This window comes from Vidua macroura, chromosome 13 (genome assembly GCF_024509145.1).
Source record: "Vidua macroura isolate BioBank_ID:100142 chromosome 13, ASM2450914v1, whole genome shotgun sequence".
Lineage (NCBI taxonomy): Eukaryota > Metazoa > Chordata > Aves > Passeriformes > Viduidae > Vidua > Vidua macroura.
In genome coordinates, this window is record NC_071583.1 from 9,193,539 (window position 1) to 9,210,114 (window position 16,576).

A 16,576-nucleotide genomic window follows, 5' to 3' on the forward strand; every position below is an offset into this window, starting at 1 on the left:
CCTGCAGTCCTTCCTTGGCTTCTTGGCCTCCCTGCCCAGTCTGGGCTGGAGACTGTGGGGCACAGTACAAGGCTTTGCTGGTGGCACTGCTCCCACAGCCCTGCCAAGGTCATGCCCCACACCTTGGCAGCAAGAAGCCTCACCTGAGGGAGGATGAAGGCTGGTGGGGTGAGCTGTACATCCCCAGGCACATCTGGAGGAAAATATATGCAAATGGGAAGTACAAGAAATTGTGTGGTGGTTAATGCACTGCACATTGAGGCTGTAACAAATTGATGGGGCATGTGCTCACCCTGGGCACTGGGCAGCATGTGTGGTGGTGGGATGCCATGTGCCAGCAGCTTCCTGAGCACAGCCAGCACCAGCAACTGTGTCCCAGCTGGTGCCGGCCTGGCTTGGGGAGCTTTATACCACCCCAGCACAGAAGTCCCTTGGGCAGTGTTGGTCCAAGGGTGCTGCACCCCCTTTCACTGAAGGCTCAAGCTCCAGCAGGGGACTTGGAAAGGGTCTCTGTCCTGAACTGGATGGTTCATAGTTGAGGATGTCAACAACTCTTCCCTGGGGAAGAGAGTACATGTACCTAGTGGAAGCCTCGTGGCCTGAACTCTGCCACTTTGGCAGGCAAAGGCAGGGGATGCAGCTGCAAGGTTAGGGTGGCTTTGCTTAGCAAGTGTCTTAATGAGTGTGTGACACCAACACCATGGCATTGTAGTCAAGGCTCTGGTTTTAGTGCATAAATCAAATTTGACATCCCCAAACCATTGATGGTAAAAACACACTCTTCAGCAGGGACATGTACAACTGATACAGGTGTAAAATACTTCTTGGCTCCTGGCATTGCAAGCACAGGTAAACCTGCCAAGCCAGGGAAGTTTGCACTGCTCAGGCCTGCAGAAATGCAGACCAGCTCCTTTATAAACTTGTGCCCCTCCCAGTGCATTGCCCACCTTCCAGCAAACAATTGCTCTGTTGGAACCTGGGCAGGTAATCCACAGTGAACAGCCCAAGGGGGTGCAGCCACTGGGCCTGGAGGTGTGGCAGCAAAGAGGTTTAGTGGAAGAATGCAGCAGTTGGACCAGGAATGGGGGCCTGCAGCATCCTGGCTGCTGCCAGAGCTGGGTTCCCAGCAGGAGATAATGGCAATGTATAAACCGTTTGCTTTCTTACCCAGCAGTCCAGCCCTTGTTTTCTGCTCTCAGGAATGATTTTTAAAGAAGCCACACCATGTTACCCACTCAGCTCTGTCGCAGGGCTCTCCCCTCCCTGTTGCCCTTCTCATGCACACAGTTCCTACTGGGATTATCAGCTGGCTCTGACAGTGTGGGAAGCAAGGGACAGAGCCAAGGACGGAGAGCAAGGGAGGTAAAGAAGGAAGAGGGGCTCCAGGCTGACACCAACTGCACATCTTTTCATGTTTTTATTGTAAAACATGGCCAACACGTGCAAGGCTCCAGCCCAGGATCACGGCTTCTGGGTGGAAGGCGGGCCCCGCGGGTGGTCAGAAAGCAGCCAAGGGACAGCAGGAGCTCCAGGCAGCCCAGAATAATGGCACTTCTGCAGCAAGAGCAGCTCCCGCGCGGAGCGGCGCAGGGCTGAGTGGCACAAGGACAGACACAGATCTCTCAGAAGAGGCGCTTCTCATACCTGCAAGGGAAGCAGCACCAGGGAGCCCCTTTACTGACCCACCTCACTCAGGGCAGGGACAAAGGTGCAGTACAGAACGGATCCTGCCAGCCTGGGGAGGGGAACAGCCTCAGCACCCTGATAGGCCACGGCTTGGCCCAGCTGTGTGGTGCCAGGGCAAGCCAATGAATGGCACACCAAGCCTAGGGCATGGCAGCTGAGGTACAGGGTGGCTGTTCCTCACCCCTAATATTCCCCCAGGGTGACAAGGATGCTACCAGAAGCACTTACGAGTGGAGGCCGTGCACCCCTCCTTCAACCTGAGCAGACGTCGTCCTCTTCTCAAATTTCAGCTCTCCCGAGTACATCATGGCTCTGAGGGGAAAGGACACCTGTCACAAGCCAGGTAGAGTCCAGGGAAGACAGTGCTTTGGCACATGCTCAGCTGGAACATCTGGGATGAGGGTCACTGGTTCCTCCAGCTGTGGCCAGAATGGTCTTTGCTGTGCTCCCAAGAACCAGACTGGGTAATGTAATCCCAACATTTTGAGCCCAGCCAGCTGAATATCCCACAAGAGACCACACTCCTGTGTCCCTGGGGCTGGCAGATCCATGATGCAGTGCCCACTGGAGATGAGGGAAGATAGCTACAAATTATCCAGAACACACCACAGCTTGAGTACAGCTGCACAGGGACTCCAGACAGCAGCACCATGACCTAACCAGAGCACAGGCATGGGGAAGCACTCACCGGACTTGGGTCAGGCTCTTGGCACCGATATCCTGGCAGGAATGCTGGATCCCAGCTATTAGGTATGGAATGAATTTATGGATAGAGCCCTTGTCTTGCACTGCACCGGAGACCCCCTGGGCCACTTTAATTTTGTCTGTCTCACTGCATGAAAGCACAAGAGGATTTGTGAAGCAGAGAAACCCCAAAAGCTTGATCTGCTGCCCCAAAGCACCATCTCTGACCTGAAATACCGATTCTGGCTGCCCAAGTTCTTGTCCATGGCATCTAGGGAGCCCATGCCGCGGTATTTCTTCAGCCTGATGCCATCCGAGAAGAAGTACTCGCCTGGGGCTTCCGTGGTGGCAGCCAGGAGAGAGCCCATCATCACTGGCACAAGATATATCACCAGAAACAGCACATCAGCAGCAGTGGCAGTACTGCAAAATCCCTCAGGGTTCCTGGGCAGAGCACTGGCTGCAGTCCCCGTGCCCCCAGCCACCTGCAGGTAAAGGCCCTCACGCCCAGTGTGATGCCACATGGAAATACCTCCTAGGAGATCCCCTGGGGGCTCACCTGTGGAGGCCCCAAGCGCCAGGGCCTTGGCGATGTGTCCAACCGTCTGGATCCCTCCGTCGGCGATGACGGGGACGCCGAACCTCCTGGCGTACTCGGACACCTTGTACACCGCCGTGGCCTGGGGGCGGCCGCACGCCAGCACTGCGGGACAGAGCGCACACAGGGTCAGCTCCACGCAGCAGCACTTCCCCGTCCCAGCAGGCTCTTGCAGGCTTCCAGCACACACATGCTCCAGCGCTCAGAACGCACAAATCCCTGGATGCTCCTTCCCTAGGCTGAATCCAAGAGAAGCAGATGCCCGGGAGATGCCTGCTGAGACGTCCTCACAGCCCTTGGCTCCAAAAAGCTGTGAGTGACCTCGGCACTGGGGTCTTTGATTGGATGCCTGGGATCAGATGAGACTCGTGGCTCAATCCTTGTGCACAGCAGACATGTGGGGAGCTTGGGAAGGAAATAGAGCAAGCTCCAAAAGCCCCTCTCCAAAGCATCCCTGGCGTGTAGCCATGTCCCACTGCTGGCTCTCTGCTGGAGCTGCCAGACCCCTTGTCCACGTACCCAGCATCTGTACGATGTGCCTCTTGAATGGAAAGGCAGTTGGCTGGGAGAGAGAGCTCATATGCCTGTATATGCTATAGATATAAATATATCTATACATACAGGTCTGCATATACACACAAACACACATGCAGCAGTGGAAAAGTAAACAGGCAGAATGGTTTGGTAATAATTTATGTTCCTGCCCTGCAATGTAGCAAGGGTTCCATCAAGTTTAGCTGCCCCATGAGGAGAGAGTTATTAGCTTTGGATTTACTTGTTCTTCCCAGTTGGTAGCAGTTAAGAAGCTTCCCGTTATGTGAGGAAAACCAGCACAAGGCATGTCTTGTAACAATGTTTGTCAGCCACAGGCATGCAAGAACACTGAGATAAGCTTCTCTCAGGGAGACGTCCCTTCCCCACCATCAACTGGAAGCCTTTTCTTCAGTCATGGTTAGTCCCATAAACTGGGTAAGATTAAGGCCATACAGTATTAGTACTTTGGAGTGTGAACTGCAGGTGTGGTTCAGCCTGCATGGCAGCAGGGCTGGCAGCACATCCGTGGCAGAGGCTTGCAGGGGCCAGGGGCTATAATTTCTCTACTCCCAGCACTCAGCAGCAGCTGCTGAGGGAGGGCAGCCAGACTCCAGGCTGAGATTGTGACAGAACTAAATTTAATCAGACCCCAGTGTTCAGCTCAGGCTCAGCCAGCCAGGGAGAGGCTGCCAGCTTTGTTATCAATGCCCTTAAAGAGATGGTCTTGCAGTTCTGCACTGCTGAAGGCCACAGTGCAGCTGCAAAATGCTGCCGTGGAAGAGCTCTGTGGAGAGAAACACCCATTTCTGAAGGGTTTTGAGTCCAGGGTCTATGGGAGCGTGCCATAGACAGTGCAGGGACTGCAGAAACCTCTCAAGCACAACCACAAAGACCAGCCCTTTTAAGGCACAGCTTGGCTCAGGGCCCCTGGGAGCATTGTGCCTCTCCGACTGTCCCAGTGCCACAGCCCCGGAGCGCAGGCTTCCCAAGCAGGGTTCTGAGCACACACACACATCACACCCTCAGGGTAAGGGTTTGTCCCTTTTAGTGTATTGGCAAAGGATGGCCCTACAAAATCATCTGCTAGAGAAAACCTTCCAGGATCTGCAAGAGTAAACCTCTTCCTTTGAGGTGTGTCAGAACTAGGAGAAAGGACAAAGCCTAAGGCTTGCCTTGCAGGGGCTTCTTGGTCAGAGCATCAGAGCAGAGAACACTGCACCCTGTGCTGGGCAGGCAAAAGCCTCTTCTCTCCACAGGACTTGGTGGGGAAAAGATGGAACGCAGCTGCCAAGATGGCCATGTGCAGTGAAGTCCCTCTGTAACTCAGGGGAGCCAGCTCCATGGGAAGCTTGGCCAGTGCACAACTTCCCCAGAAGTAGGGCTACATTTTGAGCCCGATCAAGAACTGCTCAGGGATCACTTCCCAGTACTGGATCAGCAGGAGTATGGGGATCCAGAAGGTGCAGTCAGGCTCCTAACTGGATTTTGGAGTGGAGAGAGGGCAGGCCTGAGTTCCCTCAGCTTGGACAGTTCAGATTCTGCTTTACGAAATCAGAAAGGCTTCTCAGATTTCATTTCAGATTCAAAACCAGTATCCAAAGCCACAAAACCCCAAGTGCATCTACAGCTAAATTATTCTCAAACAAGCAGTAGGGCCATGTGCAGCCAAATCAGGGTCCTGCTTCAAGACACATAATTAGGGTTGGGAACAGGGCAAGTGACTTACTATAGGTGCCCGTGACAGTAGAAGGGCATTTGGGGCTGTGGGACTTTAGGTCTGGAGGGATCTTTGGAGCAGCTAAATAAAAACAAACACACACATTTTAGAGACAGAAGAACAGCAGCAGAACAAAGGACCCCAGAAGTGACCTGCTACTGGGCAGAGCATACGGTGTGGGACAGAGCTGACTTTGCTGACCCTTCCTATCCCAAGCCAAGCCAGAGGCCAGAGCCAAGGCAGCCAGGCCCGGCTGTGCACAGCGCATGCTCGCCCTACCTCAGCAGCCACACAGAGAGGTGACCTCTACCCCAAAAACCCAGAGTCCTTGCCCATAACAGGACCAAAAACCTGGGGAGCTGCAGGCAAGAGTTCTGTAACCACATCTCCTGTGAAGTGCCACATTCCACCTTGTGCTCTACACCTTCACCAAATCCAGCACCCAACCCCATTCCCGGGGCAGCTGGAGGAACCCCAGGGACTTTCAGCACTCTGCAAATCAGAGCATGCCTTTGCCTCAGAGCCAGTGTGCCATGTGTGTCCTGGCTCTGCTCTGGCTATGGAAGTGTTAGCCCAAGGATACTCCTCCCTCCTTAGAGAGACCTGAGACAGACTGCCCCGACTGGGAACCCCCTGCAGCCAGGCAAAGCAGGAACACAGCACAGGTCCAGGGCTGCTCACAGGCTCCATGCTGGAAATGGCAGAGCTAATGCAGCTCCTACAGCCAAGCAGCTGCTCACTTGCTGCCTCCTGTGGCACAGACCAAGGACCAAAGCAGCGAGGGGCTGTGCTCTTGGACTGCAGCGCCTTGCTGCACCACCACTCTGTGCCCTACTTGAGGTTCAACACACAAGGACTAAGTCTGTCCTCAAGTCAGACTTTCTTCAGGCCCTGGGGGATGCCCCTCTTGCCTTTTAGCTAAGGGTGGCACAGCCTCTGCCCCACACAAGCTCTAAGCGCAGAGACAAAAGCAAGAAATCCCATTTTGGCCTGGAAATTGCAAAGGCATCGAGCCCAGATCAATACTCAAGCATCACACACACTGCTGCCAGAGGGAAAGGGAGCATGGACAGCCCAGGGCACTTCACCCATCAGCACTGGGGATCCAGTAAGCCTCTCTCCCTGCAGAGCTGCCCGCCAGCCCCATTCCACACCGAGCCAACAGCTCCCCTCAGCCAAAGCCACCATCTGCCACACCGGCTCTACTCAGTCTCGGTCAGTCCTGGGAAATGCCTTTGCTGCTGCTGCCACCCCAAAGGTTGGAAGTCCTGGACAAAGGGGGTGAAAGACGTCTTCCTGATGGACACTGCCCTCACAACGGGAGAATTCCATCCCAGCCATGCTGCTTTTCAGCAGGGAATTTCTACTGTCTTCAGCCTATTTAGGAGGCTGATCCCTCTCACCTTCCTGTGTGATGCAGATGGAGCCACTGCCCATCCCGACCCTCAGGGCATCAACCCCCGCGTCAATGAGGTTCTTGGCCTGAGCAGCAGTCACCACTGTGGGGAGCAAAAATCGGTTTGAAAACAGACAAGTACATTTGCAAACAACACTTCTCTGCCCTGGAGGTTCCCCTTGACTGGCAACACCCCCGCCCAGGGCAACAGCCTGTGCCAGAGCCAGGCCTATCTGGGAGGAGCAGTGAGTTTCTGCTCCAGCTGCCAAAGTGGGTGAGGTGACACTGCCCCTTTAGGCTATTCTGCAACACACTTCTACCCAAAGGCTGAGGCAGCAGAAGTCATGGCATAATCCCAAGCACTCTCTGGGCCACACGAGGTAGGGAGGGCAGAGTACAGGGTAACAGCAGCATCAGGTAAAGACAAGAACCACTGGGCTCTGCTGCAAAGAGGCAGGGAAAATTGCCACTAGATTTCCACATCAAGCAATATTCATTATTAAGCAAAATTTTAAACTAGTGTGTAAAATAAGCTAATGTGTAATGTGCTATGGAGGACTGTAACACGCTGTGCTGCAGAACAAAGGTTTCTAAGTATCTGCAGCAGTAATGTACTGTCCTGTGTCTACAGTGGCCTTGCTCCATTCCACAAGTCAGAGGAAACCAATTTAAGCTCATAGAAATATACCAAGATGACCATTTCATTCACATCCCTGCAGCTCCCTCTAAGTCTAAGAAACAAATGTCATTTAAAGACAAGAGTCTTCAACACACGCCTACCGTTTCCTCCAATAACTTGTAGGTTGGGATATTTCTCCTTAATGTATTTTATCATATTGATCTGGAAGATGGAATTCCCCTGAGAGGAATCCTGCAACAGAAAGAATATCAGTTTCAACCAGAGTTTCTGCAGATTGCAAATGCAGCTTCAAAAAGTTTCAGATTTTCACACTGCTTGCTGGGGTCTCTGCAAAGCTGAGTAATGGGCAAAATGACTCCCCAAACTGGGCACGGAACCCCAGGAGAAGCTGCTGCCAAAACAGGAATGTACTTCCCCACACAAGGGAAGTATATTGTAAAGACTTCAGTATCGTAAAGACTTCAGTAATATCCTTCAGGTTTAATCCTGTAGCTTATACAGAAGGCAACAAGCAGAACATCTGGCTGTGGATAAGAACCATCTGGCTCTATCAGCAGGACACTGTCAGCCCTGTCTCAAACTACAGGTGAAATCCAGCAGGGCTGGTGGGGAGTGCACCTCCCTACTGTGCAGCAGAGCAGCTCAAATACCAGATATCGAGCACTGAGCACTCAGTCCCTGCCAATCTCTGTGACCCAGTCAAATGATGTTTGTTAAACATTTCCCACTGCACAGCCACGCCCTCAGAGCACAGCAGACTCACAGTATCACAATCGATGAGAAAACCATGTGCAAATACAGGCAGTGACAACTGTGCCTGAAAGTTTACAGGCCAGAAAGGGAGACCAGAAGAGCAGCTCTGGGCTCACTGATCACTCCTGAACATCAGTAAGAGAGTAACACAGTAACAAACACCAAAGGGATGAAGGGAAACTAATAAGAAGCCGAATATTCAAAACTAGTCAGGAACATCAGAGAGGCTGGTGGCAGAGTGGAAGAGGTATTTGTAGAAGATTCTGTATTAACTGACATTGTTTCTCTTCACAGCCTTCAGGGCTTCAATGCACCCTATGAACTCCTTCAGATCACATAAGTCTCCAGGGAAGAGGAATCCCTCCAATCTGAGGATTCTATCCTGAACAAGACTGAGAGGTCAACAAACTGCCATATTCTAACACAGAAAGACCTGTGACAAAGACAGTGACGTTCATCCAGCCTGGGGACTCAACCTCCAGTGTCCCAGGCTGACACAATGGCCACGGGCCCCCCGTGGGTGCTCACCAGCACGACGGCGTCCACGCCAGCCTGCACCAGCAGGTCCAGCCGGTACTTGTCATCCTCATGGGTCCCGATAGCGGCACCACAGAGCAGCTGCTTCTTGGAGTCCTTAGAAGCCAGAGGGTAGTCCCTGTTCTTCTTAAGATCAGTGCGGGCAATGATAGCCACCAGCTCGTCATCTTCATTAACAATTGGCAGCTTGCCTGGAAACAGACAGAAAGAACATTACTGCAGTTTTCTGCAGGAGACAGACATTAGCTCAGAGCAGTACAGCAGACCGGGAGCAGTGGGCAAGGAAAAACTGCTACAAGATGGAGACTCAGGTGTGTTACCAAATCTTGCCTGGCCATGGATGCCAGCAGCCCTGGCTTGAGAAACAGAGAAAGGAGTTTGCAGGACTGGAGAAGGACTCAGGATTTTTACATCAACCATAGAAAACGTGTGCATTTTAAAATAATTAGACGCACAACACCCTATTAAAAGTCAAACTACTAAACCCTAAGAGAGCTGAACTGAGCACTGAAATGCAAAGGCCAGGCAGAAAATCAAAGACATGTGGCTAGACAGCTGAACACTGGGCTGCCAAGAATCCCTCAACTCCAAATATCCAAACACATTTGAGATGAAGGCATGTGAACTCTGTACCCCAGCAGAGGGCTGTGGGCACTGCGTTCACCGTTGTCTCCCATGTTTCACCCACACAGGGACTGTGTGCCCACTGCTGCCCCGGCCCAGTGCTTCCACAGCTCTCCCCCGTGCCACAGATGGTCACAGGTACCTTTTTTACTCCTTTGCAGAATTTCATTTGCTTCTTTCAACATTACGCCAGCTGGGGCCACAACAAGATCCTCCCGCTTTGTCATAATCTAGTGGGTGGGAGAAGATAAAAAGTCACAAGAATTCCTTCACAATGATCTGAAAATACCAACCCCCCCTTCCCACGTGAAATGCTCCGCAGCGGCCGTGCGGGAGTGCTCCACAAAGAGCCCAGAGCACAGCAACACGCCTCCAGAAACACACAGGAAAAGCCTCCAGTGTGCTGTCCCCATGCGGGCACTGGCATCAGGCCCCAAGCCCATTAGTGCACTGAAAACAGGAGATGGCAGAAGGCCTCAGGAAGACAAGCACCTGGAAACAAAGGACAACTCTCAGATGACCCTTATTTGGGCTATCACCCTAACAGCTCTCCCTTTCATTGGAGCATATGCAAATAAGGGCTGGAGACACCTTTGGAGTCTCCTGCTGTTCTGGCAGAAATGGTGCCCTCAATCTTGTTTTCAGGCAGCATCTGCAGTCCCTAAGCCCTGGAAGGGCTCTGCCCAGAATAACCCACTGCTGCTGCTGGTAAGGTCAGTGGGGCACAGGAGTTGCGTCAATCCAAATATGCTCACCCATACTCACTCTGACAAACAAGCACCAAAACACGGTGGAAAGCAAAGGGCAGTGCTGGACAGTGGGGAACATCTGACCTGGCATGGTAGCTTTCATCACAACAGCGGTCTCCCACTGGGAGAGCAACTCAGAGAGATAATGAAATCTCCATCACTGGAGATTTAGACACAGCTCCACAAACCCTCCTCCAGCTCAACGTGCCTTGAGCAGGTGGCTTGACAAGAGACCTCCAAGTCCCTTTCCAACCACAGCATTCTGTGATCATTAAGTCCCCATGGAGCAAGACCACTATAGACACAGGCCAAAGGTTATTTGAGAAGGCTGGGCAAAGCTAAAAGGGAACATTCTCTAACCCTTCAGGAAGGTAGATCAGCTGCATACAAAGAAGGAACATTTTAGTTACTTCTACCATAAGAAGAGACATTTTGCATTGGAAAGAGGCTGACCATGCCTGCATCTACCCGAAATGCTGTGACAGAACCCACATCTCAAGATAAGCCTGAGGCATCACAGACATATCACAGAATCACTGGGTTGGAAGAGACCTTCAAGATCATCGAGTCCAACCCATGCCCTAATCTCTTAATTAAACCATGGCACTGAGTGCCACATCCAGTCTTTTTTTAAACACATCCAGAGATGGTGACTCCACCACCTCCCCAGGCAGACCATTCCAATGCTTTATCACTCTTTCTGTAAAAAACTTTTTCCTAATATCCAAGCTGTATTTCCCTTGGCCAGTTTCCAGTCATCAGGAACCTCACCAGTGAGCCAGGACTGTTGGCAAATGATGGAGAGTGGCTTCACACACTCATCTGCCAGCTCCCTCATCACCCTGGGGTGGATCCCATCTGGTCCCATAGATTTATGAACATCCAAACAGCTCAGCAGTTCTGACTGCCTCCTCCTGGATAACAGGGGGCCCATTCTGCTCCCTTCTGCCCCACACATGCCGACCCAGGAGGACAGCTGTCCTGAGGACAAGCCATCTTCCCACTAAAGACTGAGGCAAAGAAGGCGTTCAGCACTTCCACCTTCTCCTCATCTGCAGTTACTAAGTTCCCTCCTGCATCCAATAGAGAACAACAACTGGTCTTACCCCTCTTTTTGCCATATATATATTTGTAAAAATATTTTTTATTATCCCTTACAAAAGTTGCCAAATTAAGTTCGAAGTGAGCTTTGGCCTCTCTAATTTTTTTCCTACATGCCCTAGCAACCCCCTTAAATACTTCCTGAGAGACCTGACCCTCCTTCCAAAGCTGAAACATCCTCTTTTTATTCCTAAGTTCCTTCCAAATCTTGTTGCCCATCCAGGCTGGAGGTTTGCCTCGTCGACTCACCTTTCGGCACATAGGGACAGTCTGCTCCTGTGCCCTCAAGATTTCTGGACTCCTTTGTTTTTAAGAGCTGCTTCCTAAGGAACTCTCTGAATAAGTCTCCTAAACAGGCCAAAGTCTGCCCTCCATAAGTCCAGTGTAAAAGTCCTATTGATGTTCCTCCTCATTTCACCAAATATCAAAAACTCTGTAATTTCATGATCACTATGTCCCAAGCAGGCTCCAACCAGTGCATCTCCCACCAGCCCATCTCTATTTGCGAACCACAGATCTAATATAGTCCCTCCCCTGGTGTGCTCACTCACCAGCTGTGACAAAAAGTTGTCCTCCATACACTCCAAAAACTTCCTGGACTGCCTCTTTCCTGCTGTATTAAGTTCCCAGCAGATATCTGGTAGGTTAAAGTCACCTACAAGAACAAGGGCTGGTGACACTTTCTAAGCCTGTGGGATTCATGTGCTTCCCATACTACAGGAGACCTGTGTGTTTAAGTGGATGGCAACGAACGGCTCAGTAGAAGGACTGCTGGACTGCAAGTGGAGAGAAAATTGAGGAAACCATTTGTTCCCCTGGCCTTGCTTGGTGACAGGGACAAGCACCAGACACTGACAGTAGAAAGTTTCCTGCCCTGCAGTGCTGAATGACCCAAAGAAAGTATGAGGGAAGATTCTTATCTGGCTCCTCTGAATGGGCAGCATTGCTTCAAAGGGCCATGTGCACTTTTATAACCTACTCCTAGTTTAAGGCTCTTGTAGCACATATTTATAGCTGATTTCAAACCAAACAGGGATCAGCATGTGACACCAGGTTTGGTCAGCAAGAGCTAAAAATATTTGTGAGCCAAGAGCAAAGCGTGGCCAAGAGGCAGTGGTGGTGTAACCTGACAGCACCGCAGATCTCCAGTTACACAGCTTGTGAAACCAGAATCACAGAACGTTCTCCTGCATGAGGGGAGTCTGACAGAGAAGCATTACAAAGGCCAGACTGCAAGTTCAGGGGGTTATTTGAAAGAGCAACTAATCCACATGATGCATACAGGGAAAGGCAGCCCAGAAAATGAAGCTCAGCACTTGGAGGGTTTGTTGGGCAGAGCACAGCTGCTACAAAGCTGGCCAGTGCCAGCAGGTGGGACTACAGCAGCAGCCACGAACACCAGCAATTAATTAGTGAAGCAGGGGTGAGTTTCCACAGCACCAAAAGATAACCCCCATGACTCACATAAAACTGCATGGTCTGCACTGCAGGAGTCGCTCAGAGTGCAAATGAGCAAGGCACTCTCCCCTGGAAATACACTCACAGACAGATCTACAGAGCTAAGCTGGAGCTGCTCCCTCCCACTGGCAGAACACCCTCACAGCCACACACTCACCAGTATCCTTATCACAAGCCACATGGCTTCCTAACATAGTGTCCACACCCATCAGGTGCGAGCACTTCTCACCTCACCGAGGGGCAGGTCATGCTCTGACTCTTTCAAGAAATCAATATCTCTGGACGAGATGATCCCAACCAGCTTGCCCCCCATCTTCCCATTGTCCGTGATGGGAATCCCACAAAATCCATGACGAGCTTTTGCTTCAAACACATCTCGCACTCGGTCATTGGGGCTCAGCACCACGGGGTCTGTGATGAATCCTTGCTCGTATTTCTGAAAGGAAGCAGATCCAGCAGCCAGGCTGAGTGGCACTGCCAGGCCAGAGAGGAGTGAAGCACGTGCCTGCAGGTTACTGCAGCCACTCACACGGGTCTGCCATCACCCAGCCTAGCCACATGCTCACCAACAGGACAACTCTCAAACCAGCAACAAGGCTCACCCAAATAATCGAAGAGTCTTCAGGCTAACCTCCTCCCTGAAACGATGGGGAATATTCCCACACCAGGAGGACTCAAGTCCCAGGTTGGCCATAGACAGTGCCTGGCACACAACAAGAGGGCTGTGCCTGCAAACCCTGGCAGCACTACAGCTCTGACACACGAAGATCGGGCACACGTCAGCAATCTCCTCGCACAGCTCATTCAGCGAGGCCAGACCCGCTGCCCACCTCCACAGAGGACCCCGTGCCAGCGCGGTTCGGTGCTGCCGTTCCAGCCACTCACCTTCACCTTCCGCACTTCGTTGGCCTGGAACTCCGGGGTGCAGTTGTGGTGGATGAACCCAATTCCTCCGGTCAGCTGGGGACACAAAGGCGGCTGTGAGTCACCGCAGACACTGCACCAGCCGGCTGCAGCATCGGGGTCGGCACCGATGGAGCTCCGGGCCCGGCCTCGCCCCGAGGAGCTGCGGGGAGCCCAGGGCAGCCACGCGGGTGCCTCAGGCAGCGTTTCCTGCCCCGCCAGCCCGGTGAGGGTGGCACAGGGGACCCGCCCGTGGGGCCGCACTCACCGCCATGGCGATGGCCATGCTGGCCTCGGTGACTGTGTCCATGGGCGAGGAGACCAGCGGGGTCTTCAGGGTGATTCTCTTGGTCAGCGCTGAGGTCAGGTCCTGGCGGGGAGGCAGGCGGCGGCGGCGGGTGAGCGGCGGCACCGGCGCAACCCCCGGCCCGGCCCCCGGCCCGCTCCCCCGCCCCGGCCACTCACCACCTGGTCCGCCGTGAAGTCGATGTACCCCGGGAGGATGAGGAAATCGCTGCGGGGTAACGAGGGGAGACGCGTCAGCGACCGCAGCGACCCCGCGCCCCGGGTCCCGGTCCCACCCCCGTGCCGGCCGCACTCACTTGTAGGTGAGCCCATCGCCGCAGCTGAAGAGCTGCTGCGCCGTCAGCCCGTCGTCGGGCACGTAGCCGGTGCCGCCGCTGATCAGATAGTCCGCCATGGCCCCGCCGCGTGCCCGCCCCGCCACACCGAGCGCACGCGCGCCCCGACGGCCGCCGGGAGGGACCCGCTGCGCCCGCCCCGCGACCGCGTGGACAGAGCGACTCCGGCAGGGGCCGGCACCGACAGCGCCCCCTGGCGCCCTGGAGGGCCCCAGAGCGGAGCGCAGCCCCGGCCGCAGCGGGGGCGCACCGCGCCCGGCGCTCGGCCGCCGGCAGCACCTCCTGAGCAGCTTCGCAGCACCGAGCCCGTACGTCTTCAGCCCGGTGACATCGGGTCATCGCGGCTCTTCTGTGCTCAGGCCCGTGTACGGCAAGAGGCGACAGGAGAGAGCTGAACTCCAGTGCAGCCCAATAGGCCCTGCGTGCCAGGCTCTGGCTTGGCTGGCACCAGCTTGTGGCACCAGTACAGTGTGATACCTGCTAGAAGACCACCTAAAAAAGCCCAGCTACGGGTGACATGGTGACATACACAGAGAGACACTGTGGGCTGGGAGCTAAGTCAGACACCAGGTACCCCTGCAGCTTCAGAAGACAAGAATGGGCTTATTGGGTCGGTGGTGAATGCAGAGCTGGGACAAACCAGCAGAATCCAAAGCAATTTTGTAAGTCAAAGGGAGCTGCACTAAGGATGAAAGTCAAGAGGTGGCAGCAAGGCCAGTCTTGCACCTCGAGGGGGATGAGAGGCAGAGAGGCAGCAGTCTAACCAGAGAGGATCCAAGGTGATCCCAGCTAGGCATTAGCCCCCTCTTCCCAAAGCCACCAGGCCAGGCTCTACAAACAAGCAGTGTGACGAGGATATCTGCACACTGGGGATGGGGGTGTAGCACCTTCAGATCTGTACCACAGATTGGGGCTGGAGGGAGGATTTTGAAAAGCAGTAGCAGGAGGACTGTGCCTGGAGGAGCAGAACAGGCACAAACACAGATCTGCCTCAGACGAGCCTTACAGGACATAGCAGTTGGCTTTTTCCAGGATGAGATGTTCCCATCCCTGCAGTTCCATTTGAGCATCAGGAAAAGTTCCTGTACTGCAGGTTACTAAACAACTTCCTCCTCTTGGCTTACTTGTTGTGACATTACAGATTGAGCCTCAGAGCACGAGGGACATGAGACAACCACACCCCTTCTCACCTGCTCCCCATAACACCCTGCCCAAGGCAACCCCTGTCTAACACTAACTAGTTAGGGACTAAAGTACAGTGGTCCTGTGCCTACAACTCCCTGCTGCAGAAGGTTATTTCCTTGTTCAAAGATCAGAAAGCAGCTTCAAGAAATGCGTTACTCATGTTACCCTGTAGGACACAGGAAATGTGAACAGAGATCGGAAAGCGCTGCCTGCCAAGGCCTTGCACTCTCAAGTCAGCATCACCTGTCACAGGATCAGCACAACAGGCGGCGTCATGCCAGACCAAGATCAGTATGACAGGTCTCTCTACCCTTATTGAAAAAAAAAAAACAGGCTAACAAAGGTTTGCTGAGCCTACCTGGGGGGCACACACGGATCTGAGCTGTTGTGCTACAGGCACGGGCACAGCAGTAAACAGGCATGTTGGCTTCTGTTCCGACAGAAACATCAGATAAAGTTTAACGGCTCTCAAACAGACTACAACAAAGGCTGCAGGGAAAAACATTTTATTTCCAAGCAGATTACAAAGAGCAGAGAATATAAGAGTAAAATTAAATTAAAAAAATAGTTGAGTGCATCTCTTTAAAATGATTTGTAGTGTGAGTTACTCACGGGGCAAAGCTACTGGAGAGTTCTGAAGGTCACTTTGCAGGATGCCAATCACATGTGCTGTTTAGACCTGGGTCAACACAGGAGGGACAGACAAGATGTATTTTGCATATAGGCTGCACACTCATTATCAAGCGAGGTTTTGGGCTGCAACTGGACCCTGCCTTTTTGAGACATCCCCTCCACCTCATTCTCTCCTGCAGTTCCCTCGAGCTCTAGACATGGTTTATTGCTGCTGTAAGTGGGTTTAATCTGCCTTCCCATTCTGATGAGCTCCAATGCCAAAGGAGAAGCAGGCAAACGTGTCTGCCATGCACAGGGTTACAGGGAACGTGACTGCAGTGCTAAGAGCAGAGCTTCAGCCACGCAGCAAAGGAAACCAACAAGTAGGGATACAGCAATCGCTTCAGAGATTTGGGGGAAGCGTGTCAGCAAGACTTCCGGAAGAACTGAGATGTTCCTTAAGGTAGGAAGAGGTATAAGTGGAGAAGGGCTCTTTCCTAAGCATTGGCACCAACGAAACAGAAGAGGCTGAATGATCAGGACAAGATGCATTCCCTTTAATGTTTGAGAGGAGCAGCTCCAGCAATAAGATGGGGAGAAAAGCCCCATATAGGGTGGAAGACAGTTGATATCCCACTTTAACAGTGATTTTGGAGTCCAAGCACTAACCCCAAGTCAGTCAGTATTAAACTTGCCTAAGAATGTGGTTTGGCTGGACAGCTGCACAGCCATTCAGTGTTCAGCAGCACTCAGTCCAG

At 52.9% G+C, this 16,576-nt stretch overlaps 1 protein-coding gene across 3 annotated transcripts; it reads right to left on the minus strand.

Moving 5' to 3' along the window:
- Positions 1–1,402: 1,402 nt before the first annotated feature.
- On the minus strand, positions 1,403–14,134 carry IMPDH2 (inosine monophosphate dehydrogenase 2). Of its 3 annotated transcripts, XM_053989529.1 has the most exons (15): positions 13,983–14,133; positions 13,846–13,894; positions 13,649–13,750; positions 13,363–13,437; positions 12,707–12,913; positions 9,312–9,399; positions 8,537–8,736; positions 7,396–7,486; positions 6,623–6,718; positions 5,229–5,300; positions 2,930–3,073; positions 2,599–2,743; positions 2,375–2,518; positions 1,915–1,998; positions 1,403–1,644 (listed from the first exon to the last, which is right to left on the minus strand). In XM_053989529.1, the coding sequence occupies exons 1-15, from the start codon at positions 14,078–14,080 to the stop codon at positions 1,623–1,625; spliced, it is 1,617 nt and encodes a 538-aa protein (XP_053845504.1). In that variant the 5' UTR covers positions 14,081–14,133; the 3' UTR covers positions 1,403–1,622. The 3 variants fall into 3 exon arrangements, with proteins under 3 accessions (XP_053845504.1, XP_053845506.1, XP_053845505.1); XM_053989531.1 differs by lacking the exon at positions 12,707–12,913 and having other exon boundaries at positions 13,983–14,134; XM_053989530.1 differs by lacking the exon at positions 5,229–5,300 and having other exon boundaries at positions 13,983–14,132.
- Positions 14,135–16,576: the final 2,442 nt, after the last annotated feature.

Bases quoted from the DNA above. Each gene is read 5' to 3' on its own strand.
- IMPDH2 (XM_053989529.1), bottom strand. From the start codon at position 14,080: ATGGCGGACTATCTGATCAGCGGCGGCACCGGCTACGTGCCCGACGAC. The intron at 13,895-13,982 runs GTGAGTGCGGCC...GTTACCCCGCAG, and splicing joins GGCGATGGGCTCACCTACAA to CGATTTCCTCATCCTCCCGG. The intron at 9,400-12,706 runs GTGAGAAGTGCT...CCCACCCACTAG, and splicing joins ATGACCTGCCCCTCGGTGAG to ATTATGACAAAGCGGGAGGA.